The sequence below is a fragment of the Mytilus trossulus genome, chromosome 1 (genome assembly GCF_036588685.1).
Source record: "Mytilus trossulus isolate FHL-02 chromosome 1, PNRI_Mtr1.1.1.hap1, whole genome shotgun sequence".
NCBI lineage: Eukaryota > Metazoa > Mollusca > Bivalvia > Mytilida > Mytilidae > Mytilus > Mytilus trossulus.
The window spans coordinates 6,567,604-6,594,407 of NC_086373.1; the positions used below are offsets into that span (position 1 = coordinate 6,567,604).

Below are 26,804 nucleotides of genomic sequence, written 5' to 3' on the forward strand. Positions count from 1 at the left end.
AAAATTATCTATTACATCTAAAAATTAGTACCTATATGATGTCGAACTTTTTAAAAAGCATCCAAACGCACAACACTAAATGAATGGAATTCAATGATCTATACATCTGTTGAGTATTAATGGGCCATTCCAGTCTATTTGTGACAGGTGAGGATGGATGGGGAGTTCTTTAATACGTATTAGAAAAAAATCACGAAAAATTATCTATTACATCTTAAAATTAGTACCGTTATGATGTTGAGCTTCTTTGGTTATTAATGGGCCATACCAGTCTATTTGTGACAGGTGAGGATGGATTGGGAGTTCTTTAATACGCATTAGAAAAAATCACGAAAAATTATCTATCTATAACATCTTAAATTTAGTACCTATATGATGTCGAGCTTCTTTAAATAAGCTATCATGGGGGGAAATTACCAATTAAAACTTTGCTGAGACTTTAACAAAATTCAATTCAGTAATAAAAACAATACCAGAAAATGTATGATACGCAACTTTCTACATACCATAGCACCCCTAACCTCTGACATAGGCATTTGTGCTACCCTTAAAATGTTAGAGAGGGACGAAAGATACCAGAGGAACAGTCAAACTCATAAATCAAAAATAACTGACAATGCCATGGCTAAAAATTAAACTGACAAAAATATTTTTACCTTGAATTCTATTTACTGCTGCAAGACCCTCATAAGTTGTTTTGTGTATACTTGTATACGTGCCAATTACAAAATAAATAACCCCAATATATTTTACACAGTTAAGAAAGAACCATCCGACCCCTTTAGCAGACATAAACTGAAATTGTCAAATATGCTTTACATTTGATAAATTTCTTCCTTCTAATCCCATCTCTTCTTCACTTGTTGTACTTGCTAACAACGAAGTCCATCTTTTCCTTCTCTGACTTGCATACAGAGACTGGCAATTCAAGAGTTCTCATTTTGATATAAGTAATAGACTTGATTTTCTTGAAGACATGCATGTTTGAACGCGGACTGCAATTCCGCGAAGAGGTCACCAAAATTAAGTGTTATTCAAAAGAAATATTTTTATCGCTGTTTGTTCAACAAAGAAGCGAGTTGGCGTTTAACAATATTTGTACAAGTACAAATATTTATTGTGTGCAATGGTAACAACTGGAACTAGATGCAAACATTACGTGCAATATGGATAAAATATTACACGTTGTGTATCTTTGTTTGGATTTCTGGTCGTCATGATTTATCATGTCAATTGTTGGTGGACATTTACGATACCGACATTGACAATGTTTAACGAGATTCGATTAAAAGTGACGTAAAACGTATTCTTTCACAGTCATGTTCTTAAGTTTAAGTACATGCCAATCATGATTAATTATTTTTCCTAAGAATGTTGGCGTATAATTATGTAATATTGTATTATCATTTTCCCGTGAATTGCATATGAAGAGAACAAAGCTTATTTGTTATTTGTAATTATGTTTTAAAATAAGTTTTTACAATTGTTTCCCGCAGAATTGATGATTTTTTACCTATTTGTATTTCGTATATTTCTTTTGTAAATCTTGGACATTAGAACTTTATATTATCCGTGACAGTGATGCACTTATGAAGCCTGATTGACTTCTTAATACAAACTTCGGACTACCGCTTGCGATAGTTTTTCCTATTTTATAGAGTGCATGTTGGAGGTTTTCACTGTGACGTTTACACAAAGGACTAGAATACAAAAAAACTGTTTGTTTGCTTTTGATTTTTCTTAAGGACAATGAGTGATTTGTTTTCATGTCTTTGTATATAATATACTTTCTCTTATCCTTCATTTTGAAATGTTTTTGACAATTATGATATTTTTCGTTTATCATGTAGACATCTTGCAATTTTAGTTGCTTGTTATAGTTTGGCAAAAAAAAAGTAAAATCACAAAAATACTGAACTTAGAGGAAATTCAATTCGGAAAGTCCATAATCAAATAACAAAACGCATCAAAAACGAATGGTCAAGAACTGTAATATTCCTGACTTGGTACAGGCATTTACAAATGTAGAAAATGATGGATTAAACCTGGTTTTTTAGTGCTAACCCTCTCACTTTGATGACAGTCTCATCAAATTCCGTTAAAGTTACATTGATGCGTTAACTAAACAGACACAATAAATAAAATAAATATGTCAGGATTGTCCATAAAATCGACGAGTGATGTGTTAATTTGGAACTTTTACAGACTATATAGATTTATAAGAAACATCGCGTTTTGAACAATCATTATTCAACTCATTTAGTTTTGTATACGACAAGATATATACACTAATTCAAATCTTATAATTACAACTGCAAATTCTGTCTTCCAAATCATTATGTCAGATATAATTTTAAAAAATATAATTTATAGATGTTGCTTATTATCATGGGAATGAAACAAGTTGAGTGTTTCCTGTTGTTTTTTATGATAATTATAAAAATGAGTTATAAATAAGATAAGATCATGAATGTTGCTATCCATCATAAGCAAAAATTAGCCAGATTGCCTTATAAATAATGATATAAGTGCTTTGTATAAGATAAAGGATTATATGGACATTTGATATTTTCAACGTTTTCATAGTTTATTAGAGAAAACTCAGCCTCTGAAGACTGCGTAGCAGGAGCATATTATACACAATATAAATCACAACATATTTCATAATACAGTATACATTTTTAAATCATACATCTTCAGAAATAAATCTTTGTTTATTGCAATTTTAAATCAGACAAGCATCTTTTTTACCTTTTGAATAAAAATTGACAGCTGAGACAACACACTATTATTACAATTTATAAGCATGCCCAGTACTTTTTTAACATTTGGATATTTTAAATAATATGGAGGTATGAGCTTCCCCGTTAAATCTTTAACTTCACCACTGGCACATAAACATGTAGTGGTACATATCCCCGAGATCAGCTTTACAAAGTGGACAATTTCTCTCATTTCGTGGTTCATTTCTCAATCTTCCTGTTTCAATCGTAAACTTTGTATTACATACCTTTAATTTACTTTGATAACAGATAGTTTATGTTGTGCCCTTGTTCGGTTATTTATTAACATAATGACACTAATACTGAAATATCAAGTTGTGGAATTGGACTGTGCAATGTGTTCTGAGTTATATACATACATACAGATAACAAGATTTGGAATGAATGATGCCAATTACACAATTCTGTCTAGCTATCTACAGGTTAAATAAAGATACTAAATCTTATCTAATTTTTGCCATGGGTGATGCTGAATTAATATCATTGTTACAGAGCAAGGAATTCTAATGTGTAATTAGAAGGTGTAAACCTGAAGCCAAGGGTTAATAGGTTTAATACCAACTGTCTCGTCCTGGTAATTTTGGTGTAACCTGATATTACAGCACTTTATGTGTGTAGCTTCCAACATAGAATACGCTAGACTTTGTCTGTTATTTTTAACAGATATTAATAGACATTGTAACCAATAGTGCATACCATTTTGACGTCTTTATGTGTTTTTTTTCATAATTTTCTATTTTATGACGTCACTTCTCAGCACTGTAAACGTTAACGGTGTGTACTGTTATCTCAGACCTTATATTATTTCTGTCAAAATGACCTAGATTCTAAGCTGAAAGCCATACTATACACTTCTACAATTTTGGTCATTGTCTCCGATCTGCATTTCACTTGAGGCGAATTATTTTTTACTTGCACCAATTCTGTCTTTTATTTTGCCGATTATGCACATGTAAATCATAGATGACTTGTCAATCATGACATGTTTATTACTGTATACAACTGTTGTCCTTGCTTATCGTGGGGAGGTGGACAAACGAATTCGGTAAGGATTAGTCAAACTAAAAGATTAACGCACTCTGCTTATATTCATTCAAATCGAAATGATTTATAAATCAGAATTTTTTTAATATGCTACACATTTGATCAATTCCTTTCTTGTAATTTTAACTCTTCCCAACAACGAACTCCATCAGTTCTTTCTCTTGCTTACGTACAGAGACGGGCATTTCAAGAGTTTTCATTTTGATATTTGTCGTGGATGGTCTTGAAAACATATGTTAGGATTGTGCGAAAAGTTTAAACGAGGACAGCGAACAGGACCCCAAAATTAACTGTTATAAAATACAAATCTTTATATCACCGTTTGCTCAACAATGAAGCGTACGTTTTCCCTATTACTAAGAGTTAAAATGATGATGGTTGTCATGTAAACAGTAGATTAATGTTTCCGATTGCCATTGCAATTTTATATATGCTGCAACAATGTATATCATCTTTGATTTGTACTCCTAATTCATGTATTCGTTATTCATTTGTAATGAATCCATGTGACTTCAACATCTTTCAGACTAGTTTTCCCGAGCGTACCTATTGACAACTATTTCATAAGCAAGTGTCCTGTCCATGTTTATCAGGATTGCAAGTGTCTATCTTTTATCTGATTGTTTGCAATGGTTGTAATTGGATCTAGATGGAACCATTAAGTGGATTATACGTATAAACATAACATGTTTTGGCTCATATCTTATGATTGTGATTGTCCCTGTGATATCTGATTTATCCTGTATATTTATGGTGGAGAAGGCATTGGCAATCGTTGATATCATTCAATATATAAACTGACGTAGATGTGTTCTTTGTGTTCTTTGATAGTTGTGTTACTAATTCTGAATAAATGCCAATCTTGATAAATTAAACAATATTTATTATTATTGTATTCGTAATACAAGACAGCTCCTTTGTAATTATTTTTTTATAAACTCATATAATTGTTTTCCACAGAATTGATTGAATGTTTACATATTTATAAAGGCAACAGTAGTATACTGCTGTTCAAAACTCGTAAATCTATAAACAAAAAACTAAATCGGGGTAGCAAACTAAAACTGAGGGAAACGCATTACATATAAGAGGTGACACAACATTAAAATGTAATACACACAGAAAAGGACTAAGCATTAGACAAAATCCGATGAGAACAACAAATAAAACATTAAAACAAAATACATGAATTTGGGATAGAAAAGTACCGTGACACGTCTATAGTAATGTGAATTCACACTCAAAAATAAGAGAAAACAAACGACACAACGGCAACACAACGTTAAAATGTAACACACACAGAAACAAACTATATTATAACAATGGTCATATTCCTGACTTGATTTTATTATTGGTAAATTCTTGTGGTACATCTTCAACATAATAACTTTAAATAATTCCATAACTGTGATGCAATGATCAAGCCTGGTCAACTGTTTGCTTAGAATATCGGATAACCGCTAGGGGTCGTATTTTAACTTTTTTAGAATGCTAGCTGATGTGTTTTGCTGTGAATTTTAGACTGAGAACTGGAATACAAAAAAAAATATTTCTTTGCTTTTGGTTTCTGTCAACTACGATAGGTGATTTGTTGTTTTGAATTTATACACCATATGTTTTCCCTTATCCGTCGTCTTTAAAGTTTGATTGACAGTTATTGTTTTTTCCGTTAATCATGTAGACAACTTGTAAATTTGGTTACTGATGATAGTTTGGCAAGATAGTAATAAATATGCCAATATTTTCCATTAAATTCCACGAGTGCTGTGCTATTTTGGAACCTTTACATACTATGCAGATTTTTATTTAACATCGCGTTTCGAATATTCATCAATAAATTCATTTTGGTTTTTTTATAGGACAAGATATATGCGCTTACTCAAATCATTTAATTACAACTGCCAATTCTGTCTTTAAAATCATTACTTTAGATAAAAAAAAAAACATTTAAACAGAATTTCTTGGATGATGTTTATTATCAAGGAAATGACACAAATTGATTGTTTCTGGCCTTTTTTATTTATGATAATTATGAAAATGATTTATAAATAAGGTAAGATTATAAAAAAAAAATTATCAATCATAAGCGGAACCTTAACAATTTGCCATATGAATAATTTTATAATTTCCCCGTATAAGATAATTAATCTGGTGCCTTTGTTCGGTAATTTATTACTTACATTTATACTGAAATAACAAGTTATGAATTTGACTTTTCAATGTATTCTGAATTAACATATACATAAAAATAAGAAGATTTGATATGATTACCAATTAAACAATTCTTCACAATAGAGCTTGAGACAAAAAGACACCAAATAGTATTTGTTTGTATAACTGTGCATTTTTATTTCATTTTTAAACAAAATAATCACAGTATGATTGTAGAATTTGTAAATCAAAGAATGTGTATGATTGTCAATGCGACAATACTCCATATTGCATTTTTTTTAAACTCTTTTTATCTCTGACAAGTACGTGCCTAATAGGGCATTTATCATACATACTTCTTTAAAGGGGCACTCACCTTATCTTTTCTGTATAAAATCTAAAGTATGATTTGTGTAAGTTCAATCATAAATGAGAGCGGAAAAGTTGAAGGATAATACGCTGTTAGTAACCAGTATGGTTCAATTTGTACAAATTAAGCTAAGAAAGTTTGATGATGAATAATTCACTCGCAAGTGAATTATTCGATATTATTAAATCCATTTGCATGATAACTTTATTTTTACCCCCTAGCTCGATACGGATAACGGATTTTGTGCGTTTTTGGTTAATTCGGGTAGGAAAACAATGCTAACTTTGAATGTGAAATAAAGCTAAATCATTTAAATTAGCTGATTCGATACACACAAACAAAGCATTTTAATACAAGCAAAAAAGATGATTCATATATATTTTTAATACATAATATATTATTGAATAGACCTAGAAAAATCAAATTACACGCGTTCGCGTTCGCTTTGTATTTATATCTATATTTTTTTAATTCGCGTTGGTCAACTTAATGAGATTGATTTTCTGGCTTGAGCAGGCACGGCATTGTACTAGAAGTTCCTAGTAATAAATTTTCATATCACTCTAGATCTACTGTGCTGAGAAAGGAAATTATTCAATAAGGTTAAAGATTTTTTTTTTACATAGCGATTATTATGTTTATATCGGTTATGTATACATCAAAAGTCTGCGGAGGTCACCTCGATAGTTATTTCCATTTTCAGTTTAGAATACACATGAAACGAAGCTACATATTATCGACCCTGTGCCCCTTAATGTTAGTTTTAGACATTTTCATAATTTGGTTATATAATTTACATGGCTATAAGTTAAATATGAGAATTTGAGTCATGAACACGATAGTGACAGCTAGTGCTTTTTAAGATTCAGTCAAATATCACTTTTGAGATCATATATATTATAGAAAAGTGCGCTTACATTTTGAGGCGATTCCGTTGCAACTCCCCCAGATATCTTCTATAATCCTGGAAGGGATATAAATTAAATCAGAAACATCGAACCAAAATAAAAGCGGTACATTCGGAATATATATATATGTAACAGTTAATTAAAGTCTACAGCTGTCAATTTAATCAAGATCTGTACAAAAAACAATCCTGTCTGAGTTATATAAAAGACTAATTATATATTATAAAGCTGATGTTTGCGTTGGTGAGGTTAAAAAACTAACATTGTTACAAAAACTATGCATTGCATTTTCTGATGAGAAGGCGTAAGCCTGAGGTCAAGGGTAAACAGGTTGAATTCCAACTGTCTCGACCTAGTGATTACAATACTTAATTGCATATGTAACATTGTAGTCCTGCACTTTATGTGTGTTGCTTCGAACATAGAATAAGCTAGACTTCAACTGTTATTTTGAACAAATATTAATAGACATTGTAACCGATTATGCATGCCATTTTGACGTCTTTATGTGTGATTGTCATAATTAGCTATTGTATGACGTCACTTCCCAGCGATACACATGTTAACAGTATATAATGCGTAAATGTTTATGCGATAATTGAGAGATTAATCATGGTAGTAACTGAACCCAGACCTTATATTATGTATGGAATTTAATTATTAGGTGAAAGCCATACTTAACACTCCTATCATTTTGAGCATTGTCGCCGATCTGCATTTCACTTGATGCGAATTTTTATTTTACTTGCTTCAATTCTGTCTTTCATTTTTCCGATTATGCACATGTAAATCGTAGGTGAACTGTCAGTTATAACAAGTCTATAACTGTATATACCTGTTGCCTTTGCTAACAATGGGGAGGTGGACGTACGAATTCGATAATGATTAATCAAATTAAAAGATTAAAGCACTATGCTTACATCCATTCAAATCGCCTATAATACATTTGCAGCATTCAAAGGCACATCATTAAAATCCATAAAAACGGAATTCAAGGATTAATAAATCGGATTTTGCCCATTATTACTATGCTACACTTTTGATTAATCCCTTTCTTGTAATTTCATCACTTGCCAATAACTAATTCCTTCATGTCTCTCTGGCTTGCTTACAGAGACTGGCATTTCAGAAGTTTTCATTTTGATATAAGCTATATAGTAGATGTTCTTGAAGAGTGCGAAAAGTTTAAACTGCGAAGAGTACCGCAATATTGACTGTTATGAGCAAAACAAATTTGTCCACCGTTTGCTCAACAATGAAGTGGGATAAAAGGTGACTTTATTTGAACGAGTATAAATATGACAAAACAATACTTGTACAACAAAATTAACGGTCCCAATTTTCTTGCACCAGATGCGCATTTCGACAATACATGTCTCTTCAGTAATGCTCTCGGCCAAAATATTGAAATCCAAAGCAATAGATGACTGCTTCCAGCATAATAGTGTATGTATTCCCTATTACTATTACAAAGTTAAAATGATGTGTTTTGGATTGTTACACAATGATGACTGTTGTAACAATAGTTTGACTATTTTTACCGATAATGTCATTTTTTTCACGAATCGTTGAAAAATAACGGAATTTGATGCGACTGTCATACAAGTGAGAGGTTTAGCGCTTACAAAACAGGTTCAATCCATCATTTCCACACACGAACATGCTTGTACAAAGTCAGGAATATGACAGTTGCTATCCATTCGATTGATGTGTGTGTTTTGCTTTTACAATTTGAGTGGGACTTATATCTAAAAAAATTGACTATGAGGGTCGGTTGAAAACAAATCTTTACGACTTAAGAGATGATTTCAGCTTCAAAATTGTGACCTTTCATTTTTGAAAACAAGAGATCTAAATGTGGATAGTGTAATAATCACTCATAAATATTAAGGACGACATCCAAGTTGGTTGAACGTTATGGAATATACGTTATACATATGATATCGGATATGTTCCAGATGTCCTGATGAACTATTATCCCTTTCCCTTTTTCACAAATGTTATCTATATAATTAGACTATTTACCGACTTTATAACAACATGAGCAACACAAAGGGTGCCACATTTGGAGCAGGATTTGTTTCCCCTTCCAGAGACCGGAAATCACCCCTAGTTTTTGGTAAGGTTCGTGTTGTTTTTGTACCCTCAATTGTGACTTTTTGTTCACGCATCTTTTACTTTTACGCTTTACTGTTTGGTTGTCATGTATACAGTAGATTTGTGTTTCCGATTGCCATTGCAATGTAATATATGCTGCAACAATATACAAAACATTTTGATATGTATTACCTAATTCATATGGTGTAGAGAATGTGTTTGTTATTCATTTGTGATAAATCAATGTGACTTCAACGTCTTTCAGATCGTACCTGTTGACAATTATTTCATAAGCAGATGTCTTGTCCATGTTTATCAGGATTGCACGTGTCTATCTTTTATCTGATTGTTTGCAATGATTGTAATTGAATCTAGATGAGACCATTAAGTGCAGTATACGTATAAACATGACATCTTATGTTTCATATTTTATGATTATCCCTGTGATATCTGATTGATCATGTCTATTTTTGGTGGACATTTGGCAATATTTGATATCATTCAATATAGTAACTGACGTAGATGTGTGATTTCATAGTCATATACCTTATTTTGATTAAATGCCAATCATGATTAATTATTCTTCATAAGAATGTTGACGTACCATAATACAGTATGTATTATTATCTTTTTCGTAACAGAACAAATCTTTTTTTTTAATTATTATTTATAGATACGTTCGTGCATTTGTTTCCCGCAAAATTTGTCGACTTTACCAATTTCCTTGGTGAATCTAGTACATAATAACTTTTTAATATTCCGTGACAGTGATACACCGATGAAGCATGATCGACTTATTGCTAAGAATTTCACATCTTTGAGAGTGCTAGACGGTGTTCTAATGAATAACGCTGTGACGTTTAAATAAAGAACTGGAGTACAAAAAAAAACTTTGCTTTTGGTTTCTGTAAAGTACGCTAAGTGATTATTTGTCATGAATTGTGTACATCATATTCGTTGTGGTCAATTCGTTTGATGTTTTTAATCATTTGATTTTGCCATTTGATTAGTTAACTTTCCGTTTTCAATTTACCTCGGAGTTCAGTTTTTTTGTAATTCTACTTTTTCATTTATCCCCCATTTAGAGGTTTTATTATTAATCATAGCATTTTCCGTTTATCATGTAGACAACTTATAAATTAAGTTGCTGCTAAGACCTTGTCAAGATAGTAATATATATGCCAGTATTATCCATAAAATTCTTCGAGTGATGTGTTATTTTGGAGCTTTTACAGACTTTACAGATATTTTTTGAACGTCGCGTTTTGAACAGTCCTACATCAAATCATTTAAGGTTTTTTATAGGACAAGATGAATACACTAATTCAAAGCATGTAATTACAACTGCAAATTCTGTCTACAAAATCATTACTTTAGATATAACTTTTATATTTGTAAACAGAATGAAATGGATGTTGTGCATTATCATTGAAATGAAGCAAATTGGATGTTTCTGGCACTTTGTTTATTATTTATTTATGATGATTATGAAAATGATTTATCAATACGATAATTAGATATAGGAAGATGTGGTATGAGTGCCAATGAGACAACTCTTCATCCAAATAACAATTTTAATAAAAGGTAAACCAACATTGTAAATATTAGTTATCAATCATAAGCGGACATTTACCATTTAGTTATATGAATAAGTTATAATTAATTTCCCTGTATAAGATAATTAAACAAACTATTAACACGATATCGTAAAGGAATAGATATGTTATTGACCTAACTACGTTAATACTACAATAACAAGCTTTGAATCTTGACTGTTTGATTTATTCTGAATCAACACATATATATAAATAAGAAAATTCAGTATGATTGTCAATTCGACAACTCTCCAAAACAAAGCCTGAGACACACCGACACAACTATTTTTAATACTTGCGGGTTATCCTCTTCGTATACCTGTTGTATAATCATGGAAGTGATATGGGTAAAGGTCATTTACACTAAATCATAAACATTGAACCTAAATAAACGTAGTATATGCGAAATATGTAAAATTAGTTAATGTCTACCATGTCAGATTAATCAAGATCTACACAAAAAAAAAACTGTATAGATTATACAAAACACTTTAGCTAATCTAATATTCGCTTTGGGTACGACTGGATTACTTACATTGTTATAGAACTAAACTTTTCATTGTCTGCTGCAAAGATGTTAGTGCAAGGTCAAGGGTTAACCTGTGTTATTCCAACTGTCTCGACCTACTGATTATAATATTTAATTGTAGGTGCAACCAGGTACTCCTGCACTTTATTCGTGTAGCATTGAACTTCGTTTGTTAGTTTTAACAAATATAAATAGACATAATTACCAACAATGCAACTAATTATTACGTTTGTATATGTTGTTCTGGAATGCAACAACTGTCTTATGTGGAACTCTGATATTATTATTACATAATGATATGTTCTCTTTATATAATATGGGTTTTATATTATGACATAATGTTTTCATATAACTCAATCTGTACTGGTCATAACTTAATAATATTTCGATATGACACGATATGGTTTCGTATTGACTTGATTTAGTTTTGCCATAACTAAAAATGGTTTCACCATTATTAAATGTGTCATTAGTCAATGTGGATTTACCAATACGAGATATTTACGTAATGCCAAAACCATAGTATGTAAAGACAAAATACCTTCAAGTAAAAATAAAACAACAAAATTGACCTATAATGGCTTACTTTTATAAATTGTTATTTGGATGGAGAGTTGTCTCATTGGCACTCATACAACATCTTCCTATATCTAAAGCATGATATCAGAGTTCTACATAAAACAGCTTTGGCGTTGCATATGTTATTGTCATAATTTGATATTTTATTAATCCACTTGTCAGTGGTTAAGTTATGTATTGCGTAAAGATTTGTTCAAGAATTGAGAGATAAATGATGATAACTAAAACGAGACCTTGTAATATGTCTGTCATAGTTATTTAAATTTCAAGTTAAAATCCATACTATTCACTGGCAAACGGACATTGGTCTCATGTATTATAAGCCTAAAATCATAAAACATAATAAGACAGAATAATGTCAAAGGTCAACTCAGTATAATTCTATCAATACTTCATGTGAGCATTTGATGTGTTTCCCAACAAGTTTAATGTTGTGTAAGAGCAACGATTTAACTAGAAGCGAGGGGTATGTTTATTCTGATTCATTTCAACAATATCAATTAACACTACAAGGTATAGAGGGAATCTGTATTCAGAATAGATTTGTTATGTCATCTGCTCGATCAGAATATTTTTCGTCAAAATTGGGGATATTTGAATATATTTAAGGTCCTCCCCCCCTTTTGAAATTAAATGGTCGTTACCTTAGTTCAGATGAAAAACTTTGAAAACAGTTGATCATGAACAGACAATTTGACGCTGAAAAAAAGTTAGTTAGAATTTTCAATGAAATCATGTCCCATACAAATGACTAAAATAGGTTGTCTTTGAATCTGGTGTTGATTGAAACTAATCTAGAAGAATCGACACAGGAAATTGAAAAAGGAATACTATTGTTACTAAATATGTAAGTTGATGCGGCCAGACAAACTGTTCACCAAATTGAGAAAAGCAATTTTACAAGTTTAAACATGTTTTGAATATTTGTATTCAATTGGAAAATATATTTATATAATGTTTTCCGGGAGAAATACCGGTTGAATTGAAACAGTTAAGAGTGATTAAAATATGTCAATAAGATATAGTAAACCGAAAGACGCTTACAGAACCTTACAGGTCATCTACAATATATTGGCAGGAATCTATATAATATGACAACGTCTTAGACGTGAGCAGAACATATTTTCGATATAATAGCTTACTATAAATACTTGCAAAACAAAAGACTGGTAAACGATCACGTATGTCACGTAGAGGAATGAAACAAAAGTAAAAACAAAGCTGATTGTTTGAATCCTTAAAAGTAATTAAGTGCAGTGAAGTAAGTACAAAATGAATGTTTTGTATATTTTGTATATTTTTATATATTCATGACTGCGAACCTGTCTTTGATTCTAACTGGAGTCAACGTAGTTTGGTAAAAAAAAAACATATATCATGTGATATTTTGAAAACTACAATGCATATCATGGCAGCGCTTTGGTAAAGCAGGACAGTATTTTCAAGCCGTAAATTTAAAACATGTTTATTTGCTGTAATCGTCATTAATCAAGCAGTTTTTTCCCTGAAATCTCTGCTCTTCAATTATATCTAACATTACACATCTCAAGAATCTTACATTGTATATCAAATAAAACCAATACATTATATGAACCTAAGCTTAAGATAAATTGTAATATAATCCTCCATTTCTGTTAATTACCTTCATCAATCACAATAGAGAGAATCTATTTCAGAATAGTCAGATACATGAATAGTAACCTATATAAGTTCAGGCAGGTCTCCAGCATTCCATGACATCTGATAGATTTAGGGAGTGTTCTCTCGTTATCATTATGTCTGTGTGTCATTGGGGTTGTCTGCTTTATTTTCATACAAGACATAAAAAAAGATACATCTTACGTCATTTATCTTAATTAAACTTATAAATCCGTCGGTATCCCGTCATAGAGGATTGATTTACAACCGTGTCGATAATATCCCGCGGTTAAACATTAGCCAGTATCTTGTATTCAGTTCAAATATTTTAATTCGTGTTGTGTCATTGCAAAAATTGCTCGCTTACCCCTATGTTTCATTTTACAATCCTATTAGTGTATAAGCCATTTTCATAGTTAATAAAAATAAATATAAAACAAAACAGAGCCAATAATAAATTGTACGAAAAATCTAGAGAGAATCTTTTCCTGCCAACTTTTCAATTACTTATATTTCATAAACAAGGATATAGAGCTTTCATTTTAGTTCTGTTATGAGTATACTATCAATTCACGACAGTCTTTAAAACAAAATTGAAACAAAACAACCACTTTCCGTAATGCCAACACTCATTACTACGTGGACTCAAAATAGCAAATCTTTAGTTTTAATGTTCATTTTTTTAGGCAGAATTAACAGAAAGGCGTAAACTAATAGAATTGTCTAATTTATTTTTGTTACTGATTACGACGACATTTGTGGGGTTTTAACTGAAAAAAGTTTGTTTAATATTGAATTTACAGAATGTAATTTGTGTCTGTATAACTAAGTAGGTATTACCTAAATATCCTTAAAGCTACGTATATAAAAACGAGACGAGTTTAATCAAATTAATCTGTTACCGAATAAGGAATCCCACTCTATATCTGGTAGTCATATTTGGCTTACAACTAATGTGATCAAAGTAATGTGCCCTTGAATGGTATCTGGAAATAAATAACAATTTTCCAAGACTGCCATTAAATCTTTTAAGAAAATAAGTGTCATATATATATTGTACGTACATGGTGGTTGTGAATTACCTTTAATACAAACATCTTTTTAAAACCTGGTTCAAATTATCACAACTTTTATCTCATTGTCATTTGGCAGTTAGCCATATCCTTTAATTTTACTTTCTGCTAGAAAGATGATGTTCTTTCACTAAATAATTCAATATCTTGTGACTTTGTTTGATGCATCCATCAAATCTAATTTTAGATAAAAAGATACAACAGATAAGTTAAGTCTTACGTCTTAAAAAAGAACTATGAGGGTCAGTTCAAAACGAAAGAATAAGAAAAGAGATAAGGTTTATGATTCCCAATTGTGAACTTTCTAATGCTACTTAACAATAATTATAAGAGTTATAAAAAGGCTTTGTGTTGGTCTTTTGAACAGTATTCTATTTAAACGTGTTTAATCATTTAAATAGTTTACCAGTACCAAATATTTTGTTTAAACGAATAAGTAAATATATCACGCCTGCAGTTATCTGTTAGAATTTATCAAAGGTACCAAGATTATAATTAACAATCCTGTGTTTTAATAAACCATTTTTCAATGTTTTAGGTCTGTTTTACGACGTTATTATGGACGGCAAGGTGCTGTATCTACTACTACATGAGTCTGAACTAAAAAGCCAATCATTGTTTTTTTTAAGTTAAATAGCTCAAATATATACGTCATAGACTTATGAAACCTTTCTAATTCATGGATTACCTCAGAATAATGTTTATCAACATATTATAATTACTTAATTCTTCACGGATGATAGCACCAATTGGTTATAAATGATCATCTCGGAAGTTGGCTATGTATCTATAAACAAAATGGGTCGCCTTAGCACTTTTCTACAAGGGAAACTTGTTTACTATATCTATCCAACACTACTTGTCTTGCTTAAACTTATATGATCTCATATGTGCCAGTACTTATGCTTTCTGTTGTAAATAGTTATAAAATGTATTTTCAATTTTATGTGGTTTTGAAATTTTGGTTTAATTGGTTCTCATCTGAAATACAGTCGTTGGATGTAAATAAGGAGTTATTCAAATACAAAATAAACAGATGCAGTACAGTCATTTGTAACTTCCACCAGATTACAAATCACGTTGGGTGCGCTGCCGTCGACTATAAACACCCAATACTGTTTAGTTACACATAAAAGGCCCTGGCATGACAACATAAAAATAAAATCAAACAAATACACATTGATGTCTCTTTTCAGATTCCAAAAATATCTAATCTACACCAAATCAAAACGGTTAACACAAAATAAGAGATATCAACTTAACAGCATGGTATCATGGGATACATCATAATAATTCAATTCTTTTCTTTGGTACTGAACATGCATGAAATATTTGTCAATGAGCTTGAAGCTACCCACAATCAAACAATGTTATATTAGAATACCGTAACTTGTTCACCAGATAACGGTACACATGTCATTGATAAATAAATAAGTCAATAAAAAGGATCTTGAGTGTTATCACCCCATAACATACACAGCGGATTATTGTTTTATCTATCCCACTTATACTGCTGTTAAGTCCATTTTATTGACCGTTGTATTTTTTTCAATGATTGTTAATTCTACTTGAATTCTTAATTTTGTAAATATGGTGCGTACTATTGATCAAATGTCAAAGGGATTTTTTATATATGTATCACAATACGGTAAAAAAAAGATTGAACTAGTTCTTTTAGAAAGTTTATCTGACAAATAAAAACACATGGAACTTATTTTACTGAATCATTTATTCATCACTTTACAATTATATTGGAAACGCTATATTAACCATCACACCGATTCCAGTGCGGGCACGATACATTCGTATGAATTAGAATATGTAATTGGTTTGTAATCCCAAGATTCAAAATTTCCAAGTTTTATTATCCTCAGACGCAACAGTGTACAAAGTATAAGATTTCCATCAAATGTAGAAAAAAATAGCATTTAAAAAGATACACATAATCGCTGAAAAACTTTAATAGAATAAATAAATACCATACTGAACCATTTCATTGCTTTATTTGTACGATCTGGTTTTAAGAAGTTGGTACCAAAACTTATTATGATGTTCAGTAGTTATCGTTGGTTGATGTGGTTCATTAATGTTTTTCGTTTCTCGTTTTTTTTTATATAGATTAGAACATTGATTTTCCTGTTTGAAAGGTTTTACGCTAATCATTACTAGAGTCCTTTATAGCTTGCTGTTCGGTAAGAGCCAAGGCTCAGTGTTTGAAGACCGTACCTTGACCTATAACGGATTGCTTTTACAAATTGTGAATTGGATGGGGAGTTGTCTCATTGGCACTCATACCACATCTTCCTATATCTACTATATTCGTTGTGTACGGTATGTTCTGGTAAATGGTCTTCAAAGAAAAAAGTGAGTCATCAATCGATAATAGTTATCAATGGTACCAGGATTATAATCTAATACGCCAGACGCGCGTTTCGTCTACATAGGACTCATCAGTGACGCTCATATCAACATAGTTGTAAAGCCAAACAAGTACAAAGATGAAGAGCACCCGAGGACACAAAATTCCAAAAAGTTGTGCCAAATACGGCTAAGGTAATCTTTTCTATAAAATGAATACAACTAAATCTAAATTCGCATATACTCCATTCCAAATAGAGTACCTGTGCGTGAACAGTCATGCACAACTTATAAAAACGTTAACATGTAACTATGTTATATTATGGGAGAATTTAGCAGCATGTTATATATTTTCGCTGCCCTGAAGGGACAATAAATCCTACAAACTGATACTTAATCATGATAACCCTCTATACTAAAGTGGATATATACGAAATCCCAAAATGATCAGTCTGAATAGGAAATTTAATGTCAAACACAGGGTCATACATACATATAATGATATTGATCAGGGAACAGATATAAACAAAATCCTATAAACCAGTAAACGGTGCTTTGTGTTTGTCAGTTAGTCTAAATTTATTAATACACCTTAAGTAATCAGAACTTTTTACTTTTTCTCATGAATTAAATTATTGTCATTTGATTCTTCACGTATCTCATTTTGAAGAGGCTTTTGGGTTCCTAAAATTCGATTGATATAGAAATAAAGATACGTTTAACATCAATACTTCTATGGCCAATTTCTCAGAAAAGCAAAAAAATGCAATAATTGGATGAAGCGATAGAAAACCAGGGAAATCTGATCCCATATTCATATCAAATGTGCTTGTTGTTTTATGCCATACGTTTTAAAATGTCTTGAAGAAATGGTTCTGTAATTTTGTATTTGAAATAAAGAGAAAACGACCGGTAAATGAAAAGTGTGACTTATTCTACGCAATTGTCTTCTAAGTTTAATAACCCTTTGAACAGTGAATGGAACTCCTATGGGATTTTAATAGCAAACAATAGATAAAATTGTTAATTAGCACAATTTCTAATTTGAATAATGTCACAAGAATTTAAATATAATTGATCACTCCTGACGTAGACGTCTTTTGTTTTCACAGTTTCCATTAACTTACAAAATCCCTTGGTGGTTTATAATTTATATGACATGTTTACCTTTGGCTTTGTGTTTAGTGTATTGAGAACTAAGTATTTGTTTCATGTTTCAGTAATGCCACAGGTTATTGAATGATATGAACAGAGAATGTCGGGTACATATATCAATCACTTGATAAATCGCAATAAGAAAAATCCACTAACACATCTAGACAGCGTTTATAAAAGAGTGACGAAATAAAAAATAAAAAAAACTTAGTTTTTTGTCCAATAAACCGGGATTTCTGAAGGTTGGAAATAAAACTGTATGCAGGGTCAACACTTTCTATTTAAATTTCCCATTATACAGTCAATTTGATATTTTAGATGTAAACCTTAAAAAGCTTAAATGTTTTATAGTACACAACTAAAGGAATTGGTTTTTTATCAGTCAGGAAAATAGTTTTATTGTTCGTATAAAATTAATATAAAAATAAGAAGATGTGGTATTATTGCCAATGAAACAACTATCCACCAGAGACCAACTGAAAAGTTTTGTTCGTAAATTCTGGTTTACCACATTTTTAAATCAATGTTGAAGTACACAAGCTCTCAACCAATTAAAATCTTGGAAACGTCTATAAGATGTAGTTATTTCGTGTTATATTATATATTGAAAAAAGCTCATCTAGAATTTTGCCATCAGAAACATATGACGAACAGCGTCCCATTTTATACTTTCTTTCTAGAAAATAACTCGCACATAGTGTTATAGACAATCAACTATAATACCAATCCCAATGTGAAGTGCAAACTATTTTAATTTTGACTAAAATAAATTCTAGATAATGTGTTTGACGTTTAAGATAATGGTATTACATAACATTACTAATGACAAAGAATTGGGCTTCACCCTCATTTATATCTAAATAAAGAAGAAAAAACACGTCATTAGTTATAATCGTGGAACCTTGAATTTACTTCGCTCAATTAGGTCAAACAATGCTAATTTGAAGATTAAACTTATTGAAGAAATACCCAGAAAGTACACAAGACACATTCTCCATTGATTCAAATTCTGTAAATGTTATATGACAATCATATGTGACACTTTTAAAATTAATAAACCTATAAATAAATGGATTATGTTTCACCACTTGTTACAGATGAAATATGCAACGTAATTAAACTATCTAATACATACATCGAGTCAAATACTATTAGCACAAAATACATTGTACTTTAATAAGCTATTGTAATAGTGTCAGAAGACAATTGTTTCATGTACCAAGCAATAGTACAAATAAATATCTTAATTAAAACCAGCATGATTAAAAATGTCACACATAAATAGGAATAGTTATCAAAGGTACCAGGATTACAATTTAGTACGCCAGACGCGCGTTTCGTCTACATAAGACTCATCAGTGACGCTCATATCAAAATATTTATAAAGCCAAATCAAGTACAAAGTTGAAGAGCATTGAGGATCCACAATTTCAAAAAGTTGTGCCAAATACGGAAAATTGACGTTTCCATTTTTATAAAAGTATGAGGTCCATCGTCATTATTGTTATCATCCATATAACCGAATTTAGTACGTTTATAATATATAAACCTATATCTCAGGCTTTTGTCTGAAGAGTTTTTTCCTGAGACAAGTTCCTTTAACCAATATGTGGTACTACCATCACCAGAATCCAAAAGACAAAGATGTTAATAATTATAGGCCACTAAACTGGCTTTACAATGGAAAACATCCATAAAAAAATCAAAACAGTAAAACACCAACCTATGGTATTCTATGCTGAATATAGAATTATTTCACTAAAACCAAATAAACGAGAGTTAAAAATCTACAGAAAGTAATTAAAAATGTACATAAAATAAAAAGAACTAGAATAGAGAACAATATCATCAACAATTAAAAGAATACAGCAATGGAGGACCCCCAAAGTAGATTCTAATTAACACCTTTCAATTCTCCTCAATTAGTGTAAAACTATAACGTATAAATCGTCGATTCTCACTTGATCATCATCTGGACCGGATTTAGATTTAGGTACTGATTAAGCTTTGACATATAAAAATATAAGTACAGATTATTCCAATGACACGTTTTTCCACAGATTACCAAAGGCTACTTTTATCGTTTTGTGGGTAAATCTAATCAGATGGTCCATTAGGGATAAATACAAGCAATAAACCACAGTCAATAATTAGTTGTATTTGTACGTTCAAAAAGACATTCAACAGCTGTAAAGGATACTAATTGAAGACGCAACACCTAGAACAATTTGTCTGTGTTTTAATTCGAGTACATTAGTTGTATTTATTTCTTCATCTCCAATATATATCCATTGTAACCTACTTATAAGAATCTGAAGTATAACAATGGACTCAAGGAGATGCGTGAAAGAGAGCGTAAACACACACTGATTGAAATTAGAAATTCAATTAAGCACTTGTTCATATCATGTGTCAATATATTACAAGAGTTTCAGGTCAAAGAATAAATGCATTACAACAAACTGACATCAACTTTGTGTTATTTAATCTAAATAGACCAAGGACGTGAGAATGCGGACATATTTTATTTTACTCACAACCACCCTGACAGACACACTAAAAAGAGATTTTTTTTTAAATCAATAATACAATTATCAAAATTAGTTATGAATTAATTTATTTTCACTGAAAATGTGAATAAGTGTACTTCTATCTATAGGATTTTTCTATGTTATTATATGTTATAGTAGTTTGTGTTTTTTCTGTGAAAATGATTCTTTCCCACTGATTTTTTCTGATGTTTGATATGTGTGTTAATTTAACAAAGAAAATATCTCAGTTTTATACTTAAATGTGTATGTTGAAAAATAAAATACTTTTCTCTGAATTTCAGGTAATATTATGGTATTGTTTGCGATAGTTAAAAGTGCTAGATTAAGAAGTTTGACAAACTTTTTCCTAGCCAATCTAGCCGTAGCGGATTTCTGGATTGGTGTGTTTTGTGTATTGCCTAACCTGTCGACATTCTTTTCTCAAAAGTGGATTTTAGGCAGGGTAAGTTCATACACCTAGATTCATTGTTTTGTTATGATGTGCGTTAATGTTTGGAGCAACATAGGTAATCAGATATAATGTATTTTTTCTACTCCCATTCAACATTCCCTTATAGTAAAGATGCAATCGAAATCATCTCCTTTCATATGGGTTGATCATTTCTTTAGAAACGAACATTATCGTTTACAAAAGAGCCAAGATCTTTAATGTCAATTCAAAACTCAACCATTCAATATTGCACGTAAACTGCTTTACAAATCCAGAAATGTTTACGAGTCTTGGGCATGCACAGAATACATTAAAAATTTATCTTATTGCATATGTATTGTGAAAAGGGGAATGATGGCATAAGATTCATATTCACAATCTAGTATGCATCAACAGTTTCGTGCCAAATCAGCCTTAGTATCAATTTGTAGATGAGATTCAAGATATAAGGTCAACAGTTAAACATGTGAAAATGGGATGTTTGACAATGAGACATCCGTCCAGTAGACTCCATATGAAGCAGATTTAAGCATGTATAGGTCACCATATAGCCTTTATAAATAAGGAAACCTCATAAGTTATAAGGATATAGAAATGTACAAGCACAGTATAAGAACAAACTGTAAAAATCAGCTGTTGTATATGATTCGACTCAGATTAGCACGAAGCATGTGACAAAAACAACTAATGTAACGACAAAAGATACAACGTAATTGTATTAGAGTACTTGAAATTTTGAAAGCTATGATCAACTAGTAATTGATAAAATATGTTCTACCAGACTAAAGTATCATGCAACGTATAGTAATAATGCATTTTTAATTTTCCTAATCTTTTCGTGCCCTTTTTTTGGACGATAACAATAATGAAGATTAAAAAGAAACTAAGAATAACTCAGAAGTAAACTTGGGTGATATCTTACAAAATATGCTGCAGTCATCAATATTAATGTTCAGCGCTATGGAACCATCTGTTCATTTAAGATAAAATGACACTTATGTTACAGAAGTTTTTCGACAATCGCTTATAATAGGAAAATCTATCAATGATAAGTGATTTTTATTTCCTTTCAAAGAAACACGGACAGCTTTACTAATACTTTGTTTCCGATGTCTTTTAAATCGCCAGTTTTATGGCTATTTTGATCAATGAATATTTCATCTCTATGTTACGTAATTTTTCGCTAAGTACATTCAATCGTAAAACATGTTGTTAAGTATACCTAGAAATTTCACAAATGTGAAAGCGTTGTAAGTAAATATGGATTCGTGAATTGGGTCGTTATATTTTTTAAAAGATACAACAACATTTCGTTTATTCTTCCATCCAAGTTGTGTTTACATGCAAGCTTACGCAAACGCGTTTTTTTAAGTCTATATTTCTGGAAAATAGCACCGATATATTATGCGTCAATATCAAAAACATTTTGAATAATCGTTTATTACAACACCCATGTAATACATGTTCCCTTTTGAATTTTTGAACGATAACTAAATTCTAGTCTGTATGTAGAGTGAATAATAGAATAGTAGAATTTAGTTGACATTCATGCTGTTCTTTTCATACACCATGTAGTTACTAGTTAAAGACAATTTGCAGACAGTTGCAAAGTGGGTCTTCTAAGTCTCCAAGACACAATATGCATACAAAAAAAACTATTATTGTCCCTTGTGATGACTAACAAAATGTAAATATTATTTTAAATTACCATTTATTTCCATGTTTAATATGACATAAGTGTTTCTTTCTATTTGTAGGCGATGTGTAAGATATATTATTTTGTCTGGAATATGTCGTACACGGCGTCAATTGTTATTTTGACAGCCATTGCTACGGAAAGATATATCGCCATCAGATTCCCGCTGAGAGCTAGAAGATGTATTACTCAAAAACGTCTGTTTTTAGTGCAAGCAATAATATGGATGATAGCAGCAGTATATGGAACGCCGTATTTATTCATATTTGATTTATATGAGATGCCCGGAATGGATGGTGAAATAACATACTATTGTTTCCCTGATTATTCACGTATTAATATGAAAGCTCTAGTAACGGCCAATTTTATCATTTGGTACGTCATTCCACTTGGATTAATGTCCTATATGTATTGTAGAATCGGTATTTCACTCTGGAAGGTCAGTAAAAAACCACGCACTCCAAAACCTCCAAAACCAGTAGAAATACCAGCTGAGGATTCTTATTATACAACATCATCATCGGAAGGTCAAGGTCGGAAACGTTCTCTTAGAATGCATAAAATGTCGTCTGTATGTAATCACAAAGAACAAAAAGATAAATGTTTATACTGTAAACCACAAAACCAACGTAACTCACTTAAGGAGAGCACAAAGCGCTGCTCTTGTGAAAAAGTGGAATCTGAAAGGAGTTCGGCATCTTCGTCAAACATGGTCGACATAAACACTAACCATTCAAGGTTTAATTGTAACAATGTCGCGTTTGTAGAGTATAAAACAAGAGAGACTAAGAATGTTCCCAAACTGCGTGTTTATTTTAACACTGAACAAACGCGAATGAACAGTATAAGAGCAGTAAGAAGTAGAAGGCGTGTAATAAGACTACTGGTAGCCGTTGTGATCTCATTTACTGTTTGTGTACTTCCTCATCATATAAGAATTCTCCTGTTATTTTGGAAAGTGCCTATGTATGACCTTGAACGGGTTTTATCTCCCGTGTCATTTCTAATATTATATCTAAATAGCGCATTAAATCCTATTTTATACGCACTATTCTCAGCAAACTTTAGGAAAAGTTTTAAAGAATCATTTCCATGTCGTCGAAGGAGGCGACCGTTGCCATTCTTCATACCGGATACAAGAAGTGGGAGCTTTTAGTTTTTTACGTTTGTATTCATGTAAATGTCTGACGAACATGTTATCGCGCCTCCCTCGACTTCGATGAGATCTCAGTGATAAAAAGGGTATGAACCAGAGGCGTTTGTCAAACATGAACAGACTTGTAGATATGTTACGATATTGTTACAATACATTGATACGATAGTGTAACCTATGTTCACGATAATCCAGCTGATAATTTGATAAAAAAAAATACTAACAGAGAGGCGACATATACCAAAGGGATATTAAAACTTACAAGTCGAAGACGAACAGACAATGCCATAGCAAATCACGACTTATGCGTCTGGATATCCTTTTATTGGTATATACCACCAACTTCAACATGAGTTTACATTCAGATAACTTCAATAATCAGTCTATATGTACAAATAAGATAACATTTAATGTTCCTAGTATTACATAGAATCCTCAAGGAAGAAATATCAAACGCATTTAAAGTTTAAAATCTTTAACACATAAATTTATGAGAATTGCATCTAACTTTCAACATATATGTATACAGACGTTAAACGTTTGCTGTTTACGATATGGAATGGTTACAACGATACGATGTGAACTGCGCATGTGTCATTGCAATCAGTTTGGAGTAAAATACGAGGCTTTTATAATTTATAATTCAGTGATATTCAGAATTTCACAAACAATATCCGACAAAACATTAATTTAATGGGTTTTACAAGTATTTCAAGTTTTTTTTAAATTATCTCCTTCAAATTGATATTAATTTCTCGGTTTCACTCGCTCCAAAATTTAAGAAACAAGCAAAAATATGTTTCAATTTTCTCTAAAACTTTTTGAATTATCGCTCTATTTAGATAAAAATAACATTTTCTTAAAATGTTATCGTTTGTCTCACAAAATTTTAAAAAGCAGGACATAAAGATGATGATATGTTTGTTCTAATACAGCCACAAAGTAATAATTTTTTGTGACGTAAAAATAAAACCCGTTCACTTTCTCAAAACTTAAATAGTATTTTTTTACGAAAACAACAATAACCATAACGATATCTTGGTAACACTGATGTTTCGTATGAGGAAATGTTTAGCCTTTTCATGGCTCGTTACTAAGGTAATTCTTCAGCTCAAAGATTTTGCTCAACAACGATGTATTCATTATGTAAATATTATTATAAATGGCTATTGTGATGTAATAAATTGTAATAAATGACTTTATTTGTCCATTAATTTTTTTTCTACCAATCATCTATAACAAAATAAGAATAATTCCCCTTTCCAGCAATTGTGACGTATCAACTTTGGCTTATCACTGGGTGTGTAGTAACAGAAGTAGAATGAAGGGTGTTACAAGTGGAGCATGATCTGCTCACCCTATCGGATCATCTTCGATTACCTCCAGTTTTTAGTGGGGTCGTATTACTCAGTCTGATGTTTTGTGTGTTATATGGTGTTGTGAAAACGATCATCAAAAAGTGTTGCACTTTTTTATTCATTGTTTTGTTAGGTTTTTTTCTACTTATGAGTTTTGAATGTCCCCTGTGTATCCTCTATCCTTCTTTCACAGCAGATAGAATAGACAATATTGATAGTTCATGAGACTACTCAGGTGGAAAAATCTGTTAATGCTAACTTTTATGTACTGAATCAGATTATGAACGTCGAGTGCCAATTGCTAATGCAATTTCTATGTCCTCTTGATTTCACTTTTCTTTGCAGACCTGTTTCTGTATTTGTATGATATTGAAAAGTTCAGAAAAGGAAACGAATTGGGTTAAACGTTTTTAAATCACATCATGTCACTTTTCTTTGCAGACCCGTTTCTTTATAGTCTGAAGTTAACTATAACAGAAAAGGTAAAGAAATGGGTTAAACGTTTTTAAATCACATCATGTTTCTAAATGAACATTAATCACATCTTCGGCATTGCAAAGCATTGTATCTAAATTCAGTAAGCACTCTAAGCCAGTCTGACCCAATGATTATACACCTATACTGATGGAAAGTTAATTGGATGTCTGTCAGAATTGTTTTATTCTTAGATTGTTTGGTTTGAAATCAGACCTTCAGATTTTTTGCAAGGATTGTTTCACAATTTGCATGTCGGACCCACTAACAACGACTTTACGGTATGTGGTTTTCTGTGATGTTCTGTATAAAGATATATATTCTGATATGAACGTATATAGGATTTACAAAATTATAAGTATATAACAAAGCGGCAACGTCATTGTACAAATAAACCAACACAAACAACACAAACAACAGTACATTTATCACAACACACTAATTACAACACAAAAACAAATGAATGAACGAGCCCATAGATAAACAAGGGGTGATTATTGTTGCTGTGGAAGAATATAAGTAGTTATCCATATGTGACGCCCGTCATCATGGATCATCATCAAGAGTTTGAAATAACAAAGTAAATCTGCAATATAAATGCAAACAGACATGCTCCCTTTTTGTGACCATTTCAGCGTCGGATTTAATATTTAAATTTGTGACACTGACCACAAGATCAAGACTTTGGGTGTAGTATAATATAGCTAAACTGTTCACCTTTTACCTGCACCTAATATTCTGTAAAGATGCAAGTACTTAGATACGTCCTGGTATTGTCAGATCATGAATTATGTAATTATTATGAAACTCAAATTACAACGTATTCAAGGAATGTTATTCTTAGGTAGTGTCCTTTTGCGT

At 31.3% G+C, this 26,804-nt stretch overlaps 1 protein-coding gene across 1 annotated transcript in view; it reads left to right on the top strand.

Annotated features, from left to right (window-relative positions):
• The window catches only part of LOC134706483 (galanin receptor 2a-like), a 60,469-nt gene extending 36,178 nt beyond the window's left edge, over nt 1-24,291 (top strand). Inside the window, exons 2-3 of the mRNA XM_063565462.1 lie at nt 21,114-21,274; nt 23,020-24,291. Coding sequence (XP_063421532.1) covers nt 21,114-21,274; nt 23,020-24,114 — 1,256 coding nt within the window. The 3' untranslated portion in view covers nt 24,115-24,291. The remainder of the gene's footprint in view (nt 1-21,113; nt 21,275-23,019) is intronic.
• The last annotated feature ends 2,513 nt before the right edge of the window (nt 24,292-26,804 follow it).